General features: G+C 35.4%; 1 protein-coding gene across 2 annotated transcripts in view; it reads right to left on the minus strand.

Annotated features, from left to right (window-relative positions):
* DPH6 (diphthamine biosynthesis 6) overlaps positions 1 to 17,783 on the minus strand; it is a 200,029-nt gene extending 182,246 nt beyond the window's left edge. Inside the window, exons 1-2 of one of the 2 annotated variants that reach the window (XM_021716452.1) lie at positions 17,693 to 17,781; positions 13,442 to 13,635 (exon numbers count right to left, since the gene is read on the minus strand). In XM_021716452.1, coding sequence (XP_021572127.1) covers positions 13,442 to 13,635; positions 17,693 to 17,762 — 264 coding nt within the window. In that variant the 5' untranslated portion in view covers positions 17,763 to 17,781. Of the gene's footprint in view, positions 1 to 13,441; positions 13,636 to 17,692 lie in introns of both variants that reach the window. The other variant, XM_021716453.1, reaches the window with a different exon arrangement.
* Between the last annotated feature and the right edge of the window lie 2,317 nt (positions 17,784 to 20,100).

The following is a 20,100-nucleotide window of genomic DNA, read 5'->3' on the forward strand; positions in this document are numbered from 1 at the left end:
ATTAATCCTGCAGAAATTTACAGGATGCATTATAGAGCGTAAGAGACTGGAGAGAGACCCTAAGTAGACTTTAAAGGATCAATTAATTTACAGGTCTAAAGTCAAGGTCAATCTGATATGATGTCTAAAAAGTTATAGCCCTAGTAAACTTCATATTTTGCTTTATTTGCCAGCAAATAACTTTTCTGTATAGTTCCAATAATAATTTGAACCCCATCTGTATGAATTTTTATGTTAAAATATATTTATATCATACTTTTGCATACTTTTGCTTACACTAGGTACTTTTAAGAAACAAGGATAAAATATTTTTGCTGATGTGTACTTTATATATTTCTATGAAGAAAATGTTAAATCAAAAGAACCAACAAGACCAAAATTTATTAAGAGTCAATCCTAGGATAGATCACATATTATGTAAAAATAAGTCAACAAGTTTAATAAAATAAAGAAAAAGAGTCAATCTTAACTAAATGAACCTAGATTGATATGAAGCATCTTCTATACCATGCTATACCACATTAAAGAGTGATAAAGATAGGATGCTGTAAAATTTAGAATCACAATATTTATAATATATAGCTATCATAATTCACTTTGATTATCAATATTACCCAGTGAAAGCTGCATAAATTAGCCATGGAACTGTCAGTTTACAAGGTACTTATATAGATTCCTTGCCACTATTTATTTAAATACCATCATCAAGCCCTATCAATAGCTCTACAATGTCCCCTTTTCACCTTTCCTATTGCTACTCCCCCAGTTCAGGTCTTCAAAACCTTTCAGCTACCAAGCATCTTAGTTTTTAATTTGAACTCATCTATGGAGTTGCAGTTCTCTAATCTATTTCTTGCATTACTAGTGGTGCAACCGATGACTTTGATAATCACAAGAACGTGTTTAAAAATAAGAAATATATTTAATATTAACAGCCTAACATACACATGTGTGTACACAAATACTGTCATTACACAAAACAATAATTAACCTGGTTATGCACAATGCACTTTGATATTTTCTATTTTGTCCTAGTCTCTTTCATTAGAAACAAAACAAAGATTGTAGCCCACTAAATTGAGTTTAGAAATTACCACTTTGGGGGCTTTCCACTGCCTGAACAGTCCTTGACCTAAAAACTTTTTTTAACTTTAAAATTTTTATTTTAAAGATGTGGGGTACAATTCAGGATTAGGTATACTAAAATTTAAGACACTTGCTTTTTTGGTTTCAATCAACCTCTACAGACTTCTTTTCTACCAATCCTCAAAGTCTACACTCTAAACTAAATTGAATCACTCTAGTTCCCTAATACATTTCATGATTTCCTGTGTCCATGACTTTGGCTATGCTCTGCCCTTCATTACCAACATTCTCTTAGCTATTCTCCAATGCCTGCCTCTGTCAAAATGCAAACAACCTTCAAGGATATCAAATATAACTTTTCCCATATGGTCACTCCTGGTCCCCCAAAATGGGATTTTTTTCCTCTCTGAATCCCCACAATCCTTTAACTGTACACTTTAATGGCAACTGTACCTTATGTTAGCTTATCTGTGTATGTGTCTTGTAAGTGACTAAATCTCGTATATCATTTTACTTTCCAGTATTGGTACATAAACACTGAATTAATGTTTACTAAATAAAAGACGTAGGAAAAAAATCTCCAAATGTTAACAGTATAGGTTAAATAAAGTTAACAGAAAATGTCAAGAACAACTGATATCCTTTTAATTTACTTAATATTTTCTCACATCAGCATGATACAGAACAAATCCCTATTAAATCAATCTTACCAACAAAACACCCCACTTCTAAATATTTATTGATAATATAATTGCTTTTTATGATTAATAACTTAGGCACTACAAATTTGCTGACTGAAGACGTTCCCAATTTAAAAAGAAAAGATAGCCGGGCTCGGTGGCTCAGCCTGTAATCCCGCGCCTTTGGGAGGCTGAGGTGAGTGGATTGCCTGAGCCCGTGGGTTCGAGACCCGCCTGGGCAGTGAGACCTCATCTTTACAATAAATCAAAAAATCAGCCGGGCGTGGTAGCACATGCCTGTAATTCCGGCTACTCAGAAGGCTGAGGCGGAAGGATCGCTGGAGCCCAGCAGGCGAGGTTGTGGTGGCCAGGAGTAGCCACCAGTCTGGGCGACTGAGTGAGACTCCAACTCAAAAAAAAAAAAAGAAAAGATGACATAAAAATATCCAGTTTAATATCTATCATATTATCACTTGACCACCAACAAAGTCTAGTGCTCCAAAAATATGCAATAATAAAGGAATAAAATAATTTATACTTATCAACCTGGGTAATATGTTCTCAGTCACTTAACAAAGAATATTACAAAGGCAAGATAGACTACAGGTCTAGAAATAAAGTAAAAGACAGAAACATACATCTAGCATCTTAGACAACACAACTCCAGAAGTAGACATCTACAAAAGATTTCTTTGAAAATAAATGGTGGCAGAGTCAGAAAAAAAGAAAGACAGTCAACAGGACACAGACCCAGAGGTTGAAAAGTATAAAGAAATTTGAAAGAAATGTCAAACATACTCAACACACTTTAAATACGCAGAGTAGATGATAAGATAGAAATAAATCTGTAGTCTGTAGAAGAATACAGAATATAAAAGTAAACTGGTGAATTTATAGAAAGGGAAAATATAAATGGAAAGGGTATATAAGTGCATATGCAATATACACACACAATCACTGACACCAAGTAGAGAAAGTTCAAGGTTTTGAGGAGACAGTCTGTTGGCCAAAATGAGGGAGTTTTCTAGTACTTAGGGGGAATTTATAGATGAAGACTCTGAACCTGAGATAGGTTTAGGAAACATTCTAATTGATAAGTATGGTACAACATTTTGTTTCCAGACAGATCTTCCATCATGTGCTTCTTCATGTATGCCTGACTTTATCATCTGAAAGGGGCAGATATGGCACAGCCTCAGTAAAGCTGCACCTGAGAATGAAAACGACATTGGTTTGTTCCAATGCCAATTCTTCCTGTTTGGAGTCCAGAATCAATACTAGAAAAGCATTTCTTATGCCAAGGGACCAGGTTTAATGTCCAAAATCTTGGGAACTGACAAGGCTTGAGGCAAGCTGTGCAGTACCGAGGAGCCAGGAGCAATCTGTACAGGGCTGTGTGCCTGTTTAATTAGCAGTATCTGGGTCCCTAACATCTTAAGATCATCTTTTATGTTTCTCAGTCTTCAAACCCTTTAAATTTGCCTGAGTCACCTAACAATCTAGGGTTTCTTCCCCAATATCTAAAGTGAAATGAGATTTACAAAGTAACTTTCCACTATAATCAGGTTGTTAAAATGCAGATACCAAAAAGCAATGTGAAAAATTGTTTGCTTAGCATTGTAATAAAACTCTGCAGCTAGAAATTACTCTTGGTACAGTTAGGGGCTACAATGCCAAATCTGATAGGACACCTAACTTTGAAAACTTTCACCATGATATAATGCATATCCATCCCATTTATGCTTCTAAGCAGAAAAACAAAAACAAAATGAATTTACCAACGGTTTTACATCATATACTGTAACAATGTTATGGTTCCTCTGCATGAAATAATAGATTTTAAAAACTTGATAAATTTTTGACTGAACTAATTTCTTCACCAATCTTTTATTTTAAAAGTCCCCCGTATGCCAGGAACTAGAGATACAAAAATGAACAGCACTAAGCATATCTTTGAGATCTCACAATCTAGTGAGAGAGAAAGCCACAAAATTCTAATAATGCACTGAGACCCACAAGAGAGGTATAGACAAGTTGCCATGGAGGAGACAGGAAGAAGGTAAATTGGAGCAGGTTTCACAAAAGAGTATCAGGTGAGAAAGGGTTCTACAGGAGAACAAGGAGATAAGGGCTTAGAAAAGCACAGCCAAAGATTCAGACATGAAAAGGAAACTTCTAAAAACCTAATTAGTTCATAATAACTTGATACCAGAGATACTTGTGTGGGAATTGCAGGATTAGACTAGTAGGAGTGTAAGGGAGTCTTCTTTTTTCTTTTATCTTTTTTTGTGTTGGAGTCTCACTCTGTTGCCTAGGCTGAAGTGCAGTGGCAGGCTCATGGCCACCACAGCCTCGACCTGCTAGGCTCAGGTGATCCTTCCACCTCAGCCTTCTGAGTACCTAGAATTACAGGCATGCACCATCACGCCCAGCTAATTTTTTGATTTATTGTAGAGACTAGGTCTTGCCAGGTTGCCCAGGTTGGTCTGAACCCATGGGCTCAGGCAATCCTCTCACCTCGGTGGGATTATAGGTATGAGCTACCACACCTGGCCAGGGCCCCTTCTTAAAAACCCTTCTATGTCAGCCTAATGTGTTTGGATTGTATCTTAATCATGGATTATATAATTATTTATACAGATCAGCTCATAATAATGTAGTAGAAGGAGGGAGCATAGAGATATACTGAAGACAAGTTGACTTGTACAGTACAGTGAGAAACCAGTAGTGGTGACTATTAGGTCAAGGATCATATTTTAGAAGCCATAGAATTATTATCAACAGGTGCTAGAGATCTAACAGTGGTGGTTGAGGATAATGGAGTAGAGAAAGGAACTGAGAAAAAGTGGAAGTCTAGTAGAATGGGCCAGGTTTGGACAGGTGATGGGGTAAATGACGACGTTTTTTTTTTGTTTTTTGAGTTGGAGTCTTACTCTGCCACCCAGGTTGAAGTGCAGTGGTACACTCACAGCCATCCCAGCGTCGATCTGCTGGGCTGCGGCAATCCTTCCACCTCAGCCTTCCAGGTAGCCAGAACTACAGGTGCACGCTACCACTCCAGACTAATTTTTTTTTTTTTAATTTATTGTAGAGACGAGGTCTCACTATGTTGCTCAGGCTGGTCTTAAACCTGCAGGCTCAGGCAATCCTCTCGCCTTGGCCTCCCAAAGTGCTGGGATTACAGGCTTAAGCCACTGCACGCAGCCAATGATGCTTTTAATAAAGTAAATACAGGATGTGGAACAAGTTTGTGCAGAAAGATAAGTGTTTTGAACTTGTTGAGTTCACCATGCATACAGGATATTAAGGTACAGAAATCATGAGCAAATTAATGTAGGGCCTAGACTATAAGCTCACTGCTGTGGCTCCAAAGTCCAACTATTTTGGAAAGAAATTAAGAAGGAAGGGAAAGAAGATGGAAGGAAAACAGAAAGACAGTAAAGGAGGAAATGAGGGAGGAAGCAGTGAAAGAAAAATCATCTAAGATGGTTTCTAAGTATGTAAACAGTTAGAACCAATGCAGTTTCAGAAAACATGTTGTTCTTTGCCCCTAAGCCCCCCTACAGTTCTCCCTTCTACCAGCAACAATCTGACTTATATTTGAAGATCCAACCTACCCTCATTTCTAGTAAATATGGTCCCAGTAATCATGATTCCACCTCTCACTCCAGGCATGACACACAATCTAGGACCACCCAAACAAAAGAAGTCACCTTCTAATAATAATAATTGGCTAATGAATGAAAAATGTCAGACCAATGAGTGAGAAGGAAACACAATTAGATTCTCCTTTGAGCTATTTAAGAAGAAAACTGAAGCATTTTCTACTACATCTGAACCAAGAAGAATGTAACTGGGAGCCACCCTCTAATTACACGGGTACTATGTGAGAACAGAATCAACAGAAAGTAGTGGCAAGAAAGAAACAGAAAACCAAACCAAACAAACAAGAAGAAAACTAGACTTTTATTATAAATTTGGGTCCTATATCTAATTTACTTGAAGCCAAGCTTACCTTTAGATTACTGTCAATCATGATAATTTTAATTATTTAATTTCATTTTGTTATTAAATTTATATTTACATATTAAATAATTAACTTTAATATTTGCTCATTATTAACATTTTAGTTTAAAAATTATTATTGTCAATGATAAACAGGAAGAAGCACCAATGAAAAAGGGATTTCAATTAATTTATTTAGTCAGAAAGCAGATAAAGAAGGAATAAGGACTGATAAGTCAGCAGAGGAAGCCATAAGCTACTTATTTGCATGGAAGAGAATAAAGCCAAAAAGGGAGTCAAACTAGGCCACCCAAACTAGGTCAAGTTCAACTCCAGGAATAACAGGTGTGAGATGTGAGGCTGGGAAAACTCTAGAGTCAAAAACATTCACAATCAGCTTTCCTCTTGCATTTTAGTTAGATATGAATAGGTTGCCGGGCTCAGTGGCTCAGCCTGTAATTGCGCGCTTTGGGAGCCTGAGGTGAGTGGATTGCCTGAGCCCACGGGTTCAAGACCCGCCTGGACAAATTGGTGAGACCTCATCTCTACAATAAATCAAAAATTAGCTGGGTGTGGTAGTGCATGCCTATAGTTCCAGCTACTTGGAAGGCTGAGGCGGAAGGATCGCCGGAGCCTAGCAGGTCGAGGCTGCAATGGACGAAAGCAACCACTGCACTCCAGTCTGGGTGACAGAGTGAGACTCCAACTCAAAAAAAAAAAAAAAAAGATATGAATAGGCAACCAAGACATTTTAGGAAAGTCTATAACATGAAATAAGAGAATAAAAGATAGGAAAAAAGACTTCCAAAGAAAACATTAAAATATCAGGAAACACAAGATAATGGTTAAAATCTCTTGTATTTTACTTGTACTTTAAGAGAGATGTAGGAATGTTGCATCTATAGAAAGAAAAACAGATTGATATAAAAAGAAATAATCAGTGAACAAGAAAAGTTCTTGCTATTTAAATGCAATGGCTAAATTTTTTAAAAAATCAAGAAGAAAGGAAATTTAAAAAGGAAATCTCACAGCATATATGGGGGGAAAAAGACATTAAGATAGAAAATATGTGAGAAAAGAGACATGAAGATTTAATCTGGGTCTAATATATGACCAATGAGAATACTAGAAAAAGGGAACAGAGAAAAACAAAAGAAACAAAACAATCAAACAACTAGTGGAAAAAGGTTTTCCAGAGCCACACTTGCACTGCAATTCTACTGGCTTTGTCAATTTTGTATGTCAGATTTGACATTAAGTTTTCTTCCCTCAAGAAAAAAAAAGGCTATAGCAGTTTTAGGTTTCACAACCACACATCTCACTGTACAGAAGGAGAAAGAGTTTACCTTCTGACAACCACCCATCATTATAGGCTTCATTCTATCAGGGCCAACATAGGGTAACAAAACCATCCCTGATTCAATCTATGGCCAGAAAAATGATCCAAACTATGGTCAGAAGAATGCCACGCTGTGACTGGTTTCCACCTCTGTGTTACGTGCCTATCTCTAAAACACCAGTGAGAGAAAAAGGACGAGAGAAATGTCACTACTCAATTGTGAGTTGGGGAAGGCATGCAGGAGAAGCAATCGTCAACATTCAATACAGCATTATTGTGACATTTCAGTACACCAAGCATAAAGACAAAATCATGAAATCTAATAGAGAGAAAAAACAAGCCAACAGGTCACCTAAAATGAAACAAAAATCACATTAATTATAAAGCTACAATAATCAAAACAGCCTGGTATTGGTACAAGAAGAGGCATATAAACCGATGGAACAGGATAGAGATTCCAAAAGCAAAACATCAATTTCTCAATCAACTCATCTTTCACAAAGCCTCCACCGCCAACGACTGGGGAGAGGAGAACCTATTCAGTAAATGGTGCTGGGAAAACTGAATGACTAGATGCAGAAGATTAAAATAAGACCACTACCTATCACCATACACAAAAATCAACTATAAATGGGTCAAAGACCTAAATGTAAAACCTCAAACTATAAGAACCTTAGAAAATGCAGGGGAGACCCTTATGGAAATGGAACTGGCAATCAATTCCTGATCAAAACCCCGAGTGCCCATGCTTTAAGAGATAAGATAGACAAGTGGGACCTCATCAAACTGACAAACTTCTACAAAGCCAAAGAAACCATCAAGAGAGCAGGGAGACAGCCCACAGACTGGGAAAAAATATTTGCTAACTGTACATTTGACAAAGGCCTAACATCTAGGATCTACAAGGAACTCAAACATCCCTTAAGAAAAAAACAAACAGCCCCATTACAAAGTGGGCAAAAGATATGAGTAGACAGTTCTCAAAACAAGACATATGAGCAGCCAACAGATACATGAAAAAATACTCAGCTTCACTAGACATCAAAGAAATACAAATTAAAACTACATTGAAATACCACCTAACTCCAGTCAGGATGGCCATCATCAATAACTCAAAAAACAACAGAGGCCGGAGAGGATGTGGTGAAAAGGGAACACTTCTACACTGCTGGTGGGAGTGTAAACTAGTATAGCCTCTGTGGAAAACAGTGTGGCAAAACCTAAAAGATCTAAAAATCAACCTTCCATACAACCCCGCAATCCCCCTACTGGGAATATACCCAGAAGAACACAAATCACTCTATTAAAAAGATAACTGCACATGTATATTTATTGCAGAATTGTTCACAATAGCAAGATCATATAACCAACTGTACTGCCCATCAAAAGAGGACTAGATTTTTTAAATGTGGTACATATACACGATGGAATATTATATAGCCATAAAGAAGAACAAAATCATGAACTTCACAGCAACGTTGATGGACTTAGAGTCTATAATAGTGAGTAATCTTTCATAGAAACAAAGAACTGAGTATCACATGTTCTCACTCATGAGCGAAACTTTAACAATTATCATACTACTATAAGAAAAAGTATTGGCAGTAGTGGTAAACTGCCAGGATGGGGACAGGGAAGCGAGATTGGCAGTAGTGGGGATCTGCCTAGGGAATGGGGGGGCACTTCATCAACAAGGATACCTGCATAATGAACATTTGTATACCTAACCCTGAATTGCACCCCATATCTTTAAAATAAAAAAATTAAAAGTTAAAAAAAATTAAATTAACATCAGCAAAAGGCTAGAAGACCATGAAGCAATGCTTTCAAATGATTTAAGGAAAAATGACTTTCAATCTAAAATTTTAAATTCAACCAATGTATCAATAAAATGTGAGGGCAGAACAGGAATGTTTTCAAAATGTAAAGATTTGAAAGTACCATCTAAGGCAGCTTCTTAAAGATGGATTCTATTGAAACCAGGGAATAAGAAGACAGCAGACCCAGTAAAAGAAATAAGAAGACAGGAGACCCAGTAAAAGTAGTTCCAACCTAGTAGAGAAAGACTACGCTGATCCTTAAATATGTTTTCTAGAGAAATATGGTACTTATATGCATCTTTCAGTAACTATTATACTGTTCATGTGACTTAAAAAAACACGAAGAATTAGAAAGTACTATATTTGCAGGAAAAATACAGGTATTTATTAAAGTGATCTGGATAAGAATGAAGTTGTATTTTAATAGCAAATAAATTCTAAAGACTACAATAAGATTAGTCACATGAAAACCAGATATTTTGCAAACAGCCTAAGAGATCTGTCTCTAGCTGTCTCAGTAACCTGCTAACCTATGAGACACAAAAGGCTTATTCCATTTCGATAGTTTTCATTACTTCTTCTAACTAGTTAGGATACTTATAGCTCTAAAAGTTCTTCTAAGTCTTTCCTACTTCTTTTCAGTGATTAGTAAATTGAATTCTGTGCAAAAAGTGACTTCTCCTATTTAAAAATTAGTTTTAATATTTCAGGGACAAAAAGAAAGTTACAAAAACAAAAGATTGACTTAAATGTAAAAGCCACAAAACTGCAACCTGTTATAAATAAATGTGTAAAATGAAAATAAATCTAAATGCTTTCAATACTTATTAATATTCAAATATTTAAAAATGCAGTTCTATCTTCTTTTTTAAGAAAAAGTAAATACTATCTTGAAAGATTATAGTTTTTCTAGATTTACTTTTTTCCATAATTACTCAATAATTCATTAGAATATGTAAGACCTCTATTGGAATCTTTGTATCAGTGTTTCATAAATGGATTTAACTATAAAAGCCTAGTTATACAATCTCTTCCATAAAAGTAATATATTTCTCATATTTATGTTCTTAAAATATCCTATAGTAAAATTAATATTTCTACAGAGGGAAAGAAGAAACTATTTAGTACCAGACAACTCGATAACATCTCTTTCAACTATAGTTATAATTATCATGTACGAACTTCGAAAGCAGAAGTTGTCAAGACTTAACATTAGCATTAATTTATGTCATAACTGATGGTTACTATAAAGATAATGACAAAGCATCCCTTTCTCCAAAGACAGCATGGATCTAAAGGAAAATTTCATCTTAATTACTACTAATCTGACCATTTTTAATTAAATTGATTAGTAATTGATTATCTTTCCTTTTCTTGGAGGGTTGTTATTATCACAGAGCTTCACCAAAGTAATCAAATTTGTGATTTTTAAGCAACTCAATTACTTCTAGTGTGAGTCCAACCATTTTATAATATGGGTTTATATTAAAACCTTAATGTCCAAATTCTTTGTACTCTGAAAAAGACATTTTGAAAATGCAGAATTTGCACTCAGTATTTCACACTTCAAAGTGAACACTATTAAGATCATAACTGCACCCTTATGGAGGGACAGTCATTAAAAGTGGAATTATTCTAAGCCCTCCACTTTGATAATCAAAATATTATTAGCATATATCTTTCCAGAAGGAAAAAAACAGATCCCTGTAATTTCCTTTCAAAAGCATCAACTTTTTTTTTTTTTTTTTTTTTGAGTCAGAGTCTCACTCTGTTGCTCAGACTAGAGTGCAGTGGCACAATCACGGCCACCACAACCTTCACTTGCTGGGCTCAGGCGATCCTTCCACCTCAGCCCTCCAAGTAGCTGGGACTACATACATGTGCTACCATGCCCAGTTAATTGTTTTTATTTATTGTGAGGTGAGGTCTCACCAAGTTGCCCTGGCTGGTCTTGAATCCCTGGGCTCATGCAATCCTCTTGCCTCCACCTCCCAAAGTACTGGGATTACAGGAATGACCCACCATGCCTGACCAGTACCTGCTTCTTATGCTACCCATAATTAAACAATAAATGATGAAACTATGGGCTTTTTCTATCAGTTTCTTTTTAAAATAAAAATTTAAATACTCTGACATATAAAACAAGAATTATTTTAATCCAGCACATCATTTTAAAATAATTTCAATGTTTCATATGTTTTTTTCAAATCAAAATCCTAAATTAGTACTAAGCTTTGATCTGTATCAAATTTAAAGTATAACAGCCAGCCATGGTAGCTCACACTTGTAATCCCAGCACGTTGGGAGGCCAAGGTGCGAAGATTGCTTGTGCCCAGGAGTTTCAAGACCTAGCTGGGCAACATAACAAAACCCTGTCTCTACAAAAAACTTTGTAAAAAATTAGCCAGACATAGTGGTGTATGCCTGTAGTCCTATCTACTTGGAAAGTTGAGGTGGGAGAATCATTTCAGCCCATGAGTTCAAAGCTGCAGTGAGCTGTGATCATGCCACTGCACTCCAGTCTGGGCAACAGAATGAGACCCCAACTCAAGAAACAAACAAAAACCAAATTTCAAGAATAGCATTTAAGTAACTACTTGAGACTAGGAAATTTTCATGACACAGGTTCATGACAGAGCTTCTGAAAAGGTAGAACTTCTCTAAAGAGAGAAAATAAAATAGCTTAAATTCCCTATTTTATCAGATACGCCTTATATGAATTGACTGCAGCTGACTAGATAAAAATTCATCTATTAAAGAGGAAGAATATTGAATATTTTTCAAATAGTTGGCATCAGTAAGAACAAAAAGATAATTGCTCAACAGAAAATCATCTTTATTAATTAATATTTGCTGAGTATAGTACCTATTAGATATATAAGCCCCACACCTCCTCTCTTACATTTTCTGTTTAGAGAAATTAATTGGAGAGTAAATTAGAACAACCTGTATGGAAGTCGGCTGGAGAGTTCTCAAAAAACTAAAAGTTGGCCTCCCATTTGATTCAGCAATCTCACTACGAGGCATTTACAAAGGAAAAGAGAACAGTAAATTTAAAAAGACACCTGCACTTGCATGTTCATTGCAGCACAATTCCAATTGCAAAGATGTGGAATCACTCTAAATGTCCATCAACTGATTAGTAGATTATGTAAATATGGTATACATACATTATAGAATATTATCTGACCATCAAAAAGAATGAAATGTCTTCCACAGCAACTTGGATGGAATTGGGAAACAGCATTCTAAGTGAACTAACATAGTAATAGAAAATCAAACACTGCATGTTCTCACTTATAAGCAGGAGCTCAACTAAGGATCTGCAAAGGCATATAGAATGCAATAATGGACATTGGAGACTCAGAAAGGGGAGGGAAGGACGGGGTGAAGGGACAAAAAATCACCTACTGGGCATAATGTGCACAGGTAGGAGTAGTGGGTACACCTAAAGCCTACATTTCATTACTACTATACAATACAACCATGGCACCAAAAACTATTTGTATCCCCTAAGGCTACTGAAATTAAAAAAAAAAAAAGAAATTAACAACGAGTGAACAATGGCTGCCAGACAGTGACTTACATATTTAATTCATATCTCTTCCCCCAGATTCAAGCAAGGTTCAGTCTTTCACTTTCTTTAGGGCTACTTAATCTTCACCTAATCAAAAAAAGGTCTTACTTGACCACTATACATAGAACCACATCCATGGCCACCTCTGCCATTATGTGCTATTACCTTAACTCTGCTGTACTCCTCCTCACAGTACTCTTCACCATCAAGTATGCTATTTATTTGTTTATTGTCTGTCTTTTTCCACTAGAAAGCAAGTGTCATTAGAACAGGCCTTTGTCTGATTTGTTCTCTGCCCCATCCTTGGTACCTAGCATTATATGCCAACCACAAAGCAGGCATTCCAAATTATTTGTCAAAAAAATAACTGAAGCCGGGCTCGGTGGCTCAGCCTGTAATCCCGTGCCTTTGGGAGGCTGAGGTGAGTGGACTGCCTGAGCCTACGGGTTCGAGACCCGCCTGGGCAGCGAGACCTCATCTCTACAATAAAACCAAAAAATCAGCCAGGCGTGGTAGCGCATGCCTGTAATTCCAGCTACTTGGAAGGTTGAGGTGGAAGTATCGCCAGAGCCCAGCAGGTCGAGGCTGCGGTGGCCGGGAGCGGCCACTGCACTCCAGTCTGGGTGACAGAGTGAGACTCCAACTCAAAAAATAATAATAATAATAATAATTGAACGGTCATTGGTTCCAATATTCTAAGCAAAAGAAAACATAGCTTAAATATCATTTGATAACCCTGGATGCCAAACTACATTAAAAATCTTACTTTTAAAAACCATTTAATATAAGGGCTTACAAACCATTTGGGTGTTTTTTCCTACCCCCAAAAAAGACAAAATATCCTTTTAAAAAATAGGTGAGCTACTAGTAATTGTATATTATTTATTATAAGTGATTCAGTAAATGCATAAATATAATTGGTTTTACTGCATACCTTAACAAGTTTCAGAAGCTCATAGAGATCTTCGACCTCATCACCTTCACACTCGGTGTACTCTCGTCCTGTATCCAAGCTCATTCCTCTTATGGTTCGGCGATAGAGAGGAAGAGCCATCGCTTCTGCATATAAGTCAATGGCATGATGACCCACTGTCTGATACATATAGCTATCCAATTCATCAGAATTCACTGTAACAATTAAATTAGAAATAATCAGTAAAATAGAGTAAAAAAGAAAGTAAATTTGAAAGTCCATCAAAGTTTTACTGCTTGAATAATGGTCAATATAGAACTTAAAAGCTTACTGCACTATATTTCTCTGCATTTATGTAGTTAAAAAAAAATAAGAGAGTTGACATTTATCCAAAGCTACATCTAGTTCATATCAGCTCTAATAATCTCTACTGATAATTACAAATACAATTATACATACATTTTAAAAACCATAACAGCAAAAAATTTAAAGAGTAATGTATCCAATAAATTTTGATCAGTTTATCCAATTATAGATTTTTATTACAAAAACATTTTCTCAAATCATTCACAGTTTTCAAGAGGTCATCTAGCCTCACAGGAAAAAAAAAACCTTTCTTAATTAAGTATCTACTTAGTTAATGAATGGCAAATATTTGTAAGAAAAAGATGTAGGCACTTTTGGTACATTATATTCAGTACTTCAACAAAACATATAAAGTGAGTATATTTTGAGCATTTACAAGTACAGAAACATGATAACACGCAAAACAAAAATCACTGGTATCACACTATTTCACAAGCATCAATATGGGTAAAATATTCAAAACAGATAAATCACATCAGATCTTTTGATAATATAAATGAACTTAAAAATATATTAAGATTATTTGATCTCATAGCTTTTCTTTTTAGAAAAGGAAAAATATACACAAAGGTAATTTAAAAGACATTTATGACAACATTCATAATAGATTAGAAATTATAGTACATTCACATAATAAAATACTATGCAACCATTAATATAATTTTTAAGATGAGCATTTTCTAAGTATTTTCTGTGGAATACAAATCCCATAAGATATTGATAGGTATGGGATGAAAAGAGGATTTCAGGCCAAACAAGTGTATAAAACATGCAGATAAACAATGTTAAGTGGGAGTTTTTGCTGCAATTTTTCTTAGGGCAATATGCTTTCAGGTACTCCAACGAAAAGACAAGAGTATGAACTCTGTCTCAGATGTGTCTGTCCAGAGCACTTACATTTCATGAGAGTATCTGTATTCCAAAGAATACACATGGGAAGCATTATTATAGAATAATAGTTAATGATATAGGTAATGTACAATATATTATGTTAAAAAAAAAGTTTCAAAATAATTTATTTGACATATACCTATGTGTATACGTGTACATATACGCCAAACAAGTCCAGGCTTTCTACTGAATGTGAAAATATTCTATCAAAAGGAATGAAAAATGATAGTGTAAGTGCCCCCTTTACCAATCAAAGCCATTGCCCTATACCATCTCATTTTGGATCATCAAGTTTCTGAACTCACACATTAGAATAGCTTTTTTCAGAACGGTATTTACATTAGTATTATAACTCTGTCTACTGCTGGTACCAGTAAGAAGTAGAGGTATAGTCAAAGTTACCTAAAAACCCTTCAGCCTTCTCTTATCTTAAAGTTAAACTGATCTTTAAATGTATTATCTGAAAAGGATATCATTAACAATCAAATCAATGTATTCAAGAAACCTGGGCTTCTTAGCAAGAAACATCCTGATGTTAGCATAATAATTAAAACATTTTACTGACTTAAAAAAATCTAGAAGATAATTTTCCTTTAAGGTTCCATTTAGGCCTAACCACAATGTAGCTTTTATTAATGGAAGCTACATAGCAACAATGGTTTGAGACCAAATAAAACCAAAAGGCTTCACTGTTGCCTGGAGTACGTCAATTAACATGCCACAAAAGTTCCTGTACAAATTTAAAGAGATGGTTTTGTGAATTTTATGACAAGTTCACATTAACCCCATTGATGAGAATAAATTCCTTCCCAGACTACCCACTGAAAACCCAGTGTAGAGAATTCACTCTTTAATCAACTTTACTCTATGTTGGAGTCATCTCTACTAGAAATTCCTCACTGAGGTTCCTTTGACAGCATGTTCAAGGGGAAAAGAAGTCACTCACTGAATCGTTCAATAATCCCCAACTTCCTGCTGATATTAAAACAAGATTAGCTAAGTCCTCTCCTGTCCGGAGCACTCCTACCCATAGCCATTTTCTTCTACAATTATAGTTTCAGCTGCTTTTTTTCCCAGGTATTTGCACTTCATAATATTCCAATTCCATTTACTATTAATTTTTTTCTCAACAACAATATTCTAAGTAAATGTCTCCATTTCACTGAAAGGTATAATTTAAAGATACAATCTGTTTGGCATTTTACCACCCTACTGGTGAACCATGAGCACAAGGATGATTATATATTAATGATTCTGTACAAGGTAAGTAAAATAATTCATGTGGAAGACAAGCTGAAGATAGAAACTCCAGGAAAAAATTATAATGTAGCATGTATGTACTATATATTACATAAACTCCTGCTTTTTAAATACTAAGACTTCTCAAGATAGAAAGCTTAAAAGTCCCACTTGCTTGAATGGCCACAAGAGATAAGGAAGTTTCTTTTCTGTGGTAAGCCTGAAAAGAGAATCTGCTTCTTTTTTTTCATAATATAGACGTTACAGCCAGTTCCCGCTCAGAGTTTTCCCTTTCTTAAAGTCAGAACTAGAAAATCTTTTTTAAAAAGCCTCACTTCTAAAAAACTAACTATTACTCATCATCAGAAGAGCAGCACAAAATCCTAGCATATGCATTTATCCCTGACACTCTACAAGACCTGCTCTATTTCTTCCCATAAAATATTTCTAAACTCTATCTTTCTACATCATTCCCAGCATTACTTGGGCCTTAATCACAGAAGGAAAGGAAATTCAAATATCTGGCTGAAATAAGTGCTCATGATTCCAGGGCTAATTCAAATTAGTCCACTATACATCTGTCCACTGATAAACTTTGTATGAACTCCTACCAGAGGTACAAAGCTGTCCCAAGTGCTAAGGAGCTATTAAAGGAAGATATAAGATATGATCTCTTCTCTCAAGAAGCTACCAATCAATCTATTTAGGGATATAAAACAGATAAAATAACAGAAAACAATAGTAAGCTGATATAAAAATAAGACTATAGTAGACTGGGAGCCTTGAGGAAGGGAGGAAAAGAGGGAGGAAGGGAAGGAGGGGGAGAGGAAAGTAAAGAAGGAGAGTATTTAGTGCTACATTCCAATTCAACTAAATTTACAGAATGCCTACTTCATAATAGGAACTATGATTAATGTTTTCATACATACTACTCACTTGATCTTAAGATAATAGTAATGCAAAAGCATAGAGTTCAGAAAGAAGTAAAGGAGATGATAGAAAAGTCTTACTAGAAGAGTCATGAGATGCAGTAAAGTCAGACAAGTGCTAACTTTTTCTCCTTCTTACAGTTTAGCAGTTATTCTCTATTGTTTTATAGGTATAACAAGAGTATAAAAAGCAAATTGTTGAGTAAATCTCTTTTTTAAAAAGTTCTAATTGGGGAAGTTTCATTAGGGAAAAAATTGAACAGAAAAAAGGAGCCAAAATGAAGTCTGTGATGAATGCCCTTGTGAACACAGACAAATGAAAAGTGGAAATGTATTGCTTTGTTTCTCTCAAGTCTCAAATTTTTGGCTTCCATCTAAAACAGGTAAACTGCATCTTTTTAATAAAGTTCATATATCACTTATCAATATATGTGTTTTAATTCCCAAGCTACTTGAGGCATGAAACTATATCCTGTCTATCTCGATACTGCTTGCAACAATTGGAAATGTGGTATGGTGGAAGGTCAACGTACTCTGAAGTAAGAGGGTTCAAACTGCAGCTCAGAAAGCTTGCGTTACTTATTGTACTTTGGAAAAAATGTATAAAACCCTGAGTTTCAGTATCCATGTATATTAAAATTAATAATGTCTCCCTCTAGGAGCTGTTATGAGAATATGTAAATTAAAACATTTGATGCTAAATTCTATGCAGAACCTAGCATTCAGTAGGTGTTAAATGCATATTTTGTTTATTTTTTGTCTTTTTTACACTGCATACAATAGAATATAATTATGAAGTTGGGGTTTCGGTCATTCGGTCAACTTCCAAACAAAGGCATATACTTACCTTGGTTTTCAGCTGGTCTTAGGTTTGCCAAAGCAACAATCTGATGCCCAGCAGCAATGCACTGCATCATATTATAACAGCTGTCTTTCCCACCACTAAAAAAAAAAAAAAAAAAAAAACAAAAAATGGAGAGAAACATAAATATCAGGTTACTGACCATTACTCAATATAGAATCGCTAGATATCAAATTGGACATGTTAATTACTCAGTTTATCAGAATGTATGAGGGGCCATTTCACAATTGGAATGAAAAAAAAACTTTAATTTCTAAATCGTAAGCAGACTAAGCAAATGAATCAGAACGTCTAAGGTTGCTACTCATGAGCACTTAAGAAATTACACACCATTATAACAAAGAACAGTCTAAACAAAATATAACTATTTGGTTTGTGACAGTGGTTTTACTTAACATACACAGTGATTTGCAAATTTAAAAAATTTAAATTACATCACAGCTAACCATTTATTTTATATACTCCTTAGATGAAATTCTCTATGAAAAGGTAGAAAATCTATTCTGTTGTTCCATTACAAGAAAGCTAACAATTGCTACCATCAGTAATTAAAGGATCAAATTAAAACATGAATTCAAATCTAATGACAAAGTTTGACATACATGGTGGGTTCAAATTCTGTAAACATAAAAGTAAAATGCTGAGGCTGGGTGTGGTGGCTCAACCTGTATTTCCAGAACTTTGGGAGGCCAAGGCAGGAGGACTGCTTGTACCCAGGAGTTTGAGACCAATCTGGGCAACACAGTGAGACTTCGTCTCTACAAAAAGTACCCCCAAAATTAGCTGGGCATGGTGGTACATGCCTTCAGTCCCAACTACTTGGGAGGGATCGTCAGAGTTCAGAAAGTTCAGGCTGCAGTGAGCCATGATTATGCCACTACCGCACTCCAGCCTGGGCAACTGAGTGTGACTCCAACTCAAAAAAAAAAAACCATATTACACTGATGAAGTTAAATATCAGCAGTATCAGTATTTCAGCCATCACCATATATAATACATACATAACCATATACATCATATATGTGTCATGACAGTAGAATAAAGCTTGAGCCATAAATCTAATAATAGATGGAAAGGAATTTCTAAATTCTGCTTCCAAATCTACCTTAGGCAGAGGCATATCACTTTGTCAAGACAAGTGGTAGTTGATTTACAATAAGGTTGCAACCTATATGCTATTTCAACATTCTGCTGCTTCCCACGATACATATTTCTTTTCATTTATCACTGTCTGTCATCCTTTTATTTTTTTGTCTCATGTTTCTTTTATTTCCAATCTTTGCTTAAGATCTGCATACCTCCAAGGCAATGTTTAGACCTCTTCATAGCTAAAGAAACTAAAAGAAACTGATGACCCTAGAAGCTGGCTCAATGTTTGCCTGCCTCTACCACCCTCCCATTAGTAACAACTCTCATTCCAGAACGTCTCCAGAGAAGGGAGCGTGCAAGGAGCAAAGTGAAGTATAAAGAAATCCAGGCTCCCATTCTTCATATTCGATATTCCCCTGAGTACGTCTCTCACAACTTCCTCTATTGAAACTCATTGCTCTATTTCCCTAAGACAAAAAGACCTAATTCTTTTGAGTATTAAAGATTGAAGGGAGTGCATACAGAATCAGAACTTAGTGTTACAATTTATTTTAAAATGTGACAACATTTCAAATATGGTTTAAAAATAGTATTTCCCAAACTGAATTCTGTGGAACACTAGTGTCCAACAAAATGTTAATTGAGTACTCTACGACCAAAAGGTTTTCAAAGTCAAACAAGTTTGGGAAATGCTGAACACCTTACTCTCCTCTTAAAACTCCACTAAGTATATGTTACAAGTTATGTGAGAGGTCCCGCAGTTCAGTTTTAGTTCCCAACTCTGGGATACTAAACGAAGTTACTTCATGTGGGTTGGGTTTACATGGTTCATTAGAAAATTGGAGAATGGCTTGCCTAGATAATCCTTTACGTGTCATCCAACTACAAAATTCAATGACTCACTTATTTACTTATTAGAAAAACAATGTTCTTATAGGTTTAAGATATGTAAAAATCTATTTCACTTATTCCCTAAGACAGACATACATTCCATCTCACTGTCCTATACACACGTGCATACGTATATACAAGTTGCATATAAATTCACTGTGTTCAAGTTTAAATGCATGTATATATATAGTACATAACCACATATAATACAAACATATAATATGTAATACTTAGGCATCTATATATATATAAATGCTTGTTTTCATACGTACAGCATATCTCCTAACATTTATACAGCTCTTACAGTGTAGCCAGAATTTTCCAACATTGCCTTTTTTTAGTAAATTGGCTTCTTTTTTTATTTTTTTTTGAGTTGGAGTCTCACTCTGTCGCCCAGACTGGGGTGCAGTGGC

This window comes from Carlito syrichta, unplaced genomic scaffold (assembly GCF_000164805.1).
Source record: "Carlito syrichta isolate Samal-C Ts95f unplaced genomic scaffold, Tarsius_syrichta-2.0.1 Scaffold308818, whole genome shotgun sequence".
Taxonomy (NCBI): domain Eukaryota; kingdom Metazoa; phylum Chordata; class Mammalia; order Primates; family Tarsiidae; genus Carlito; species Carlito syrichta.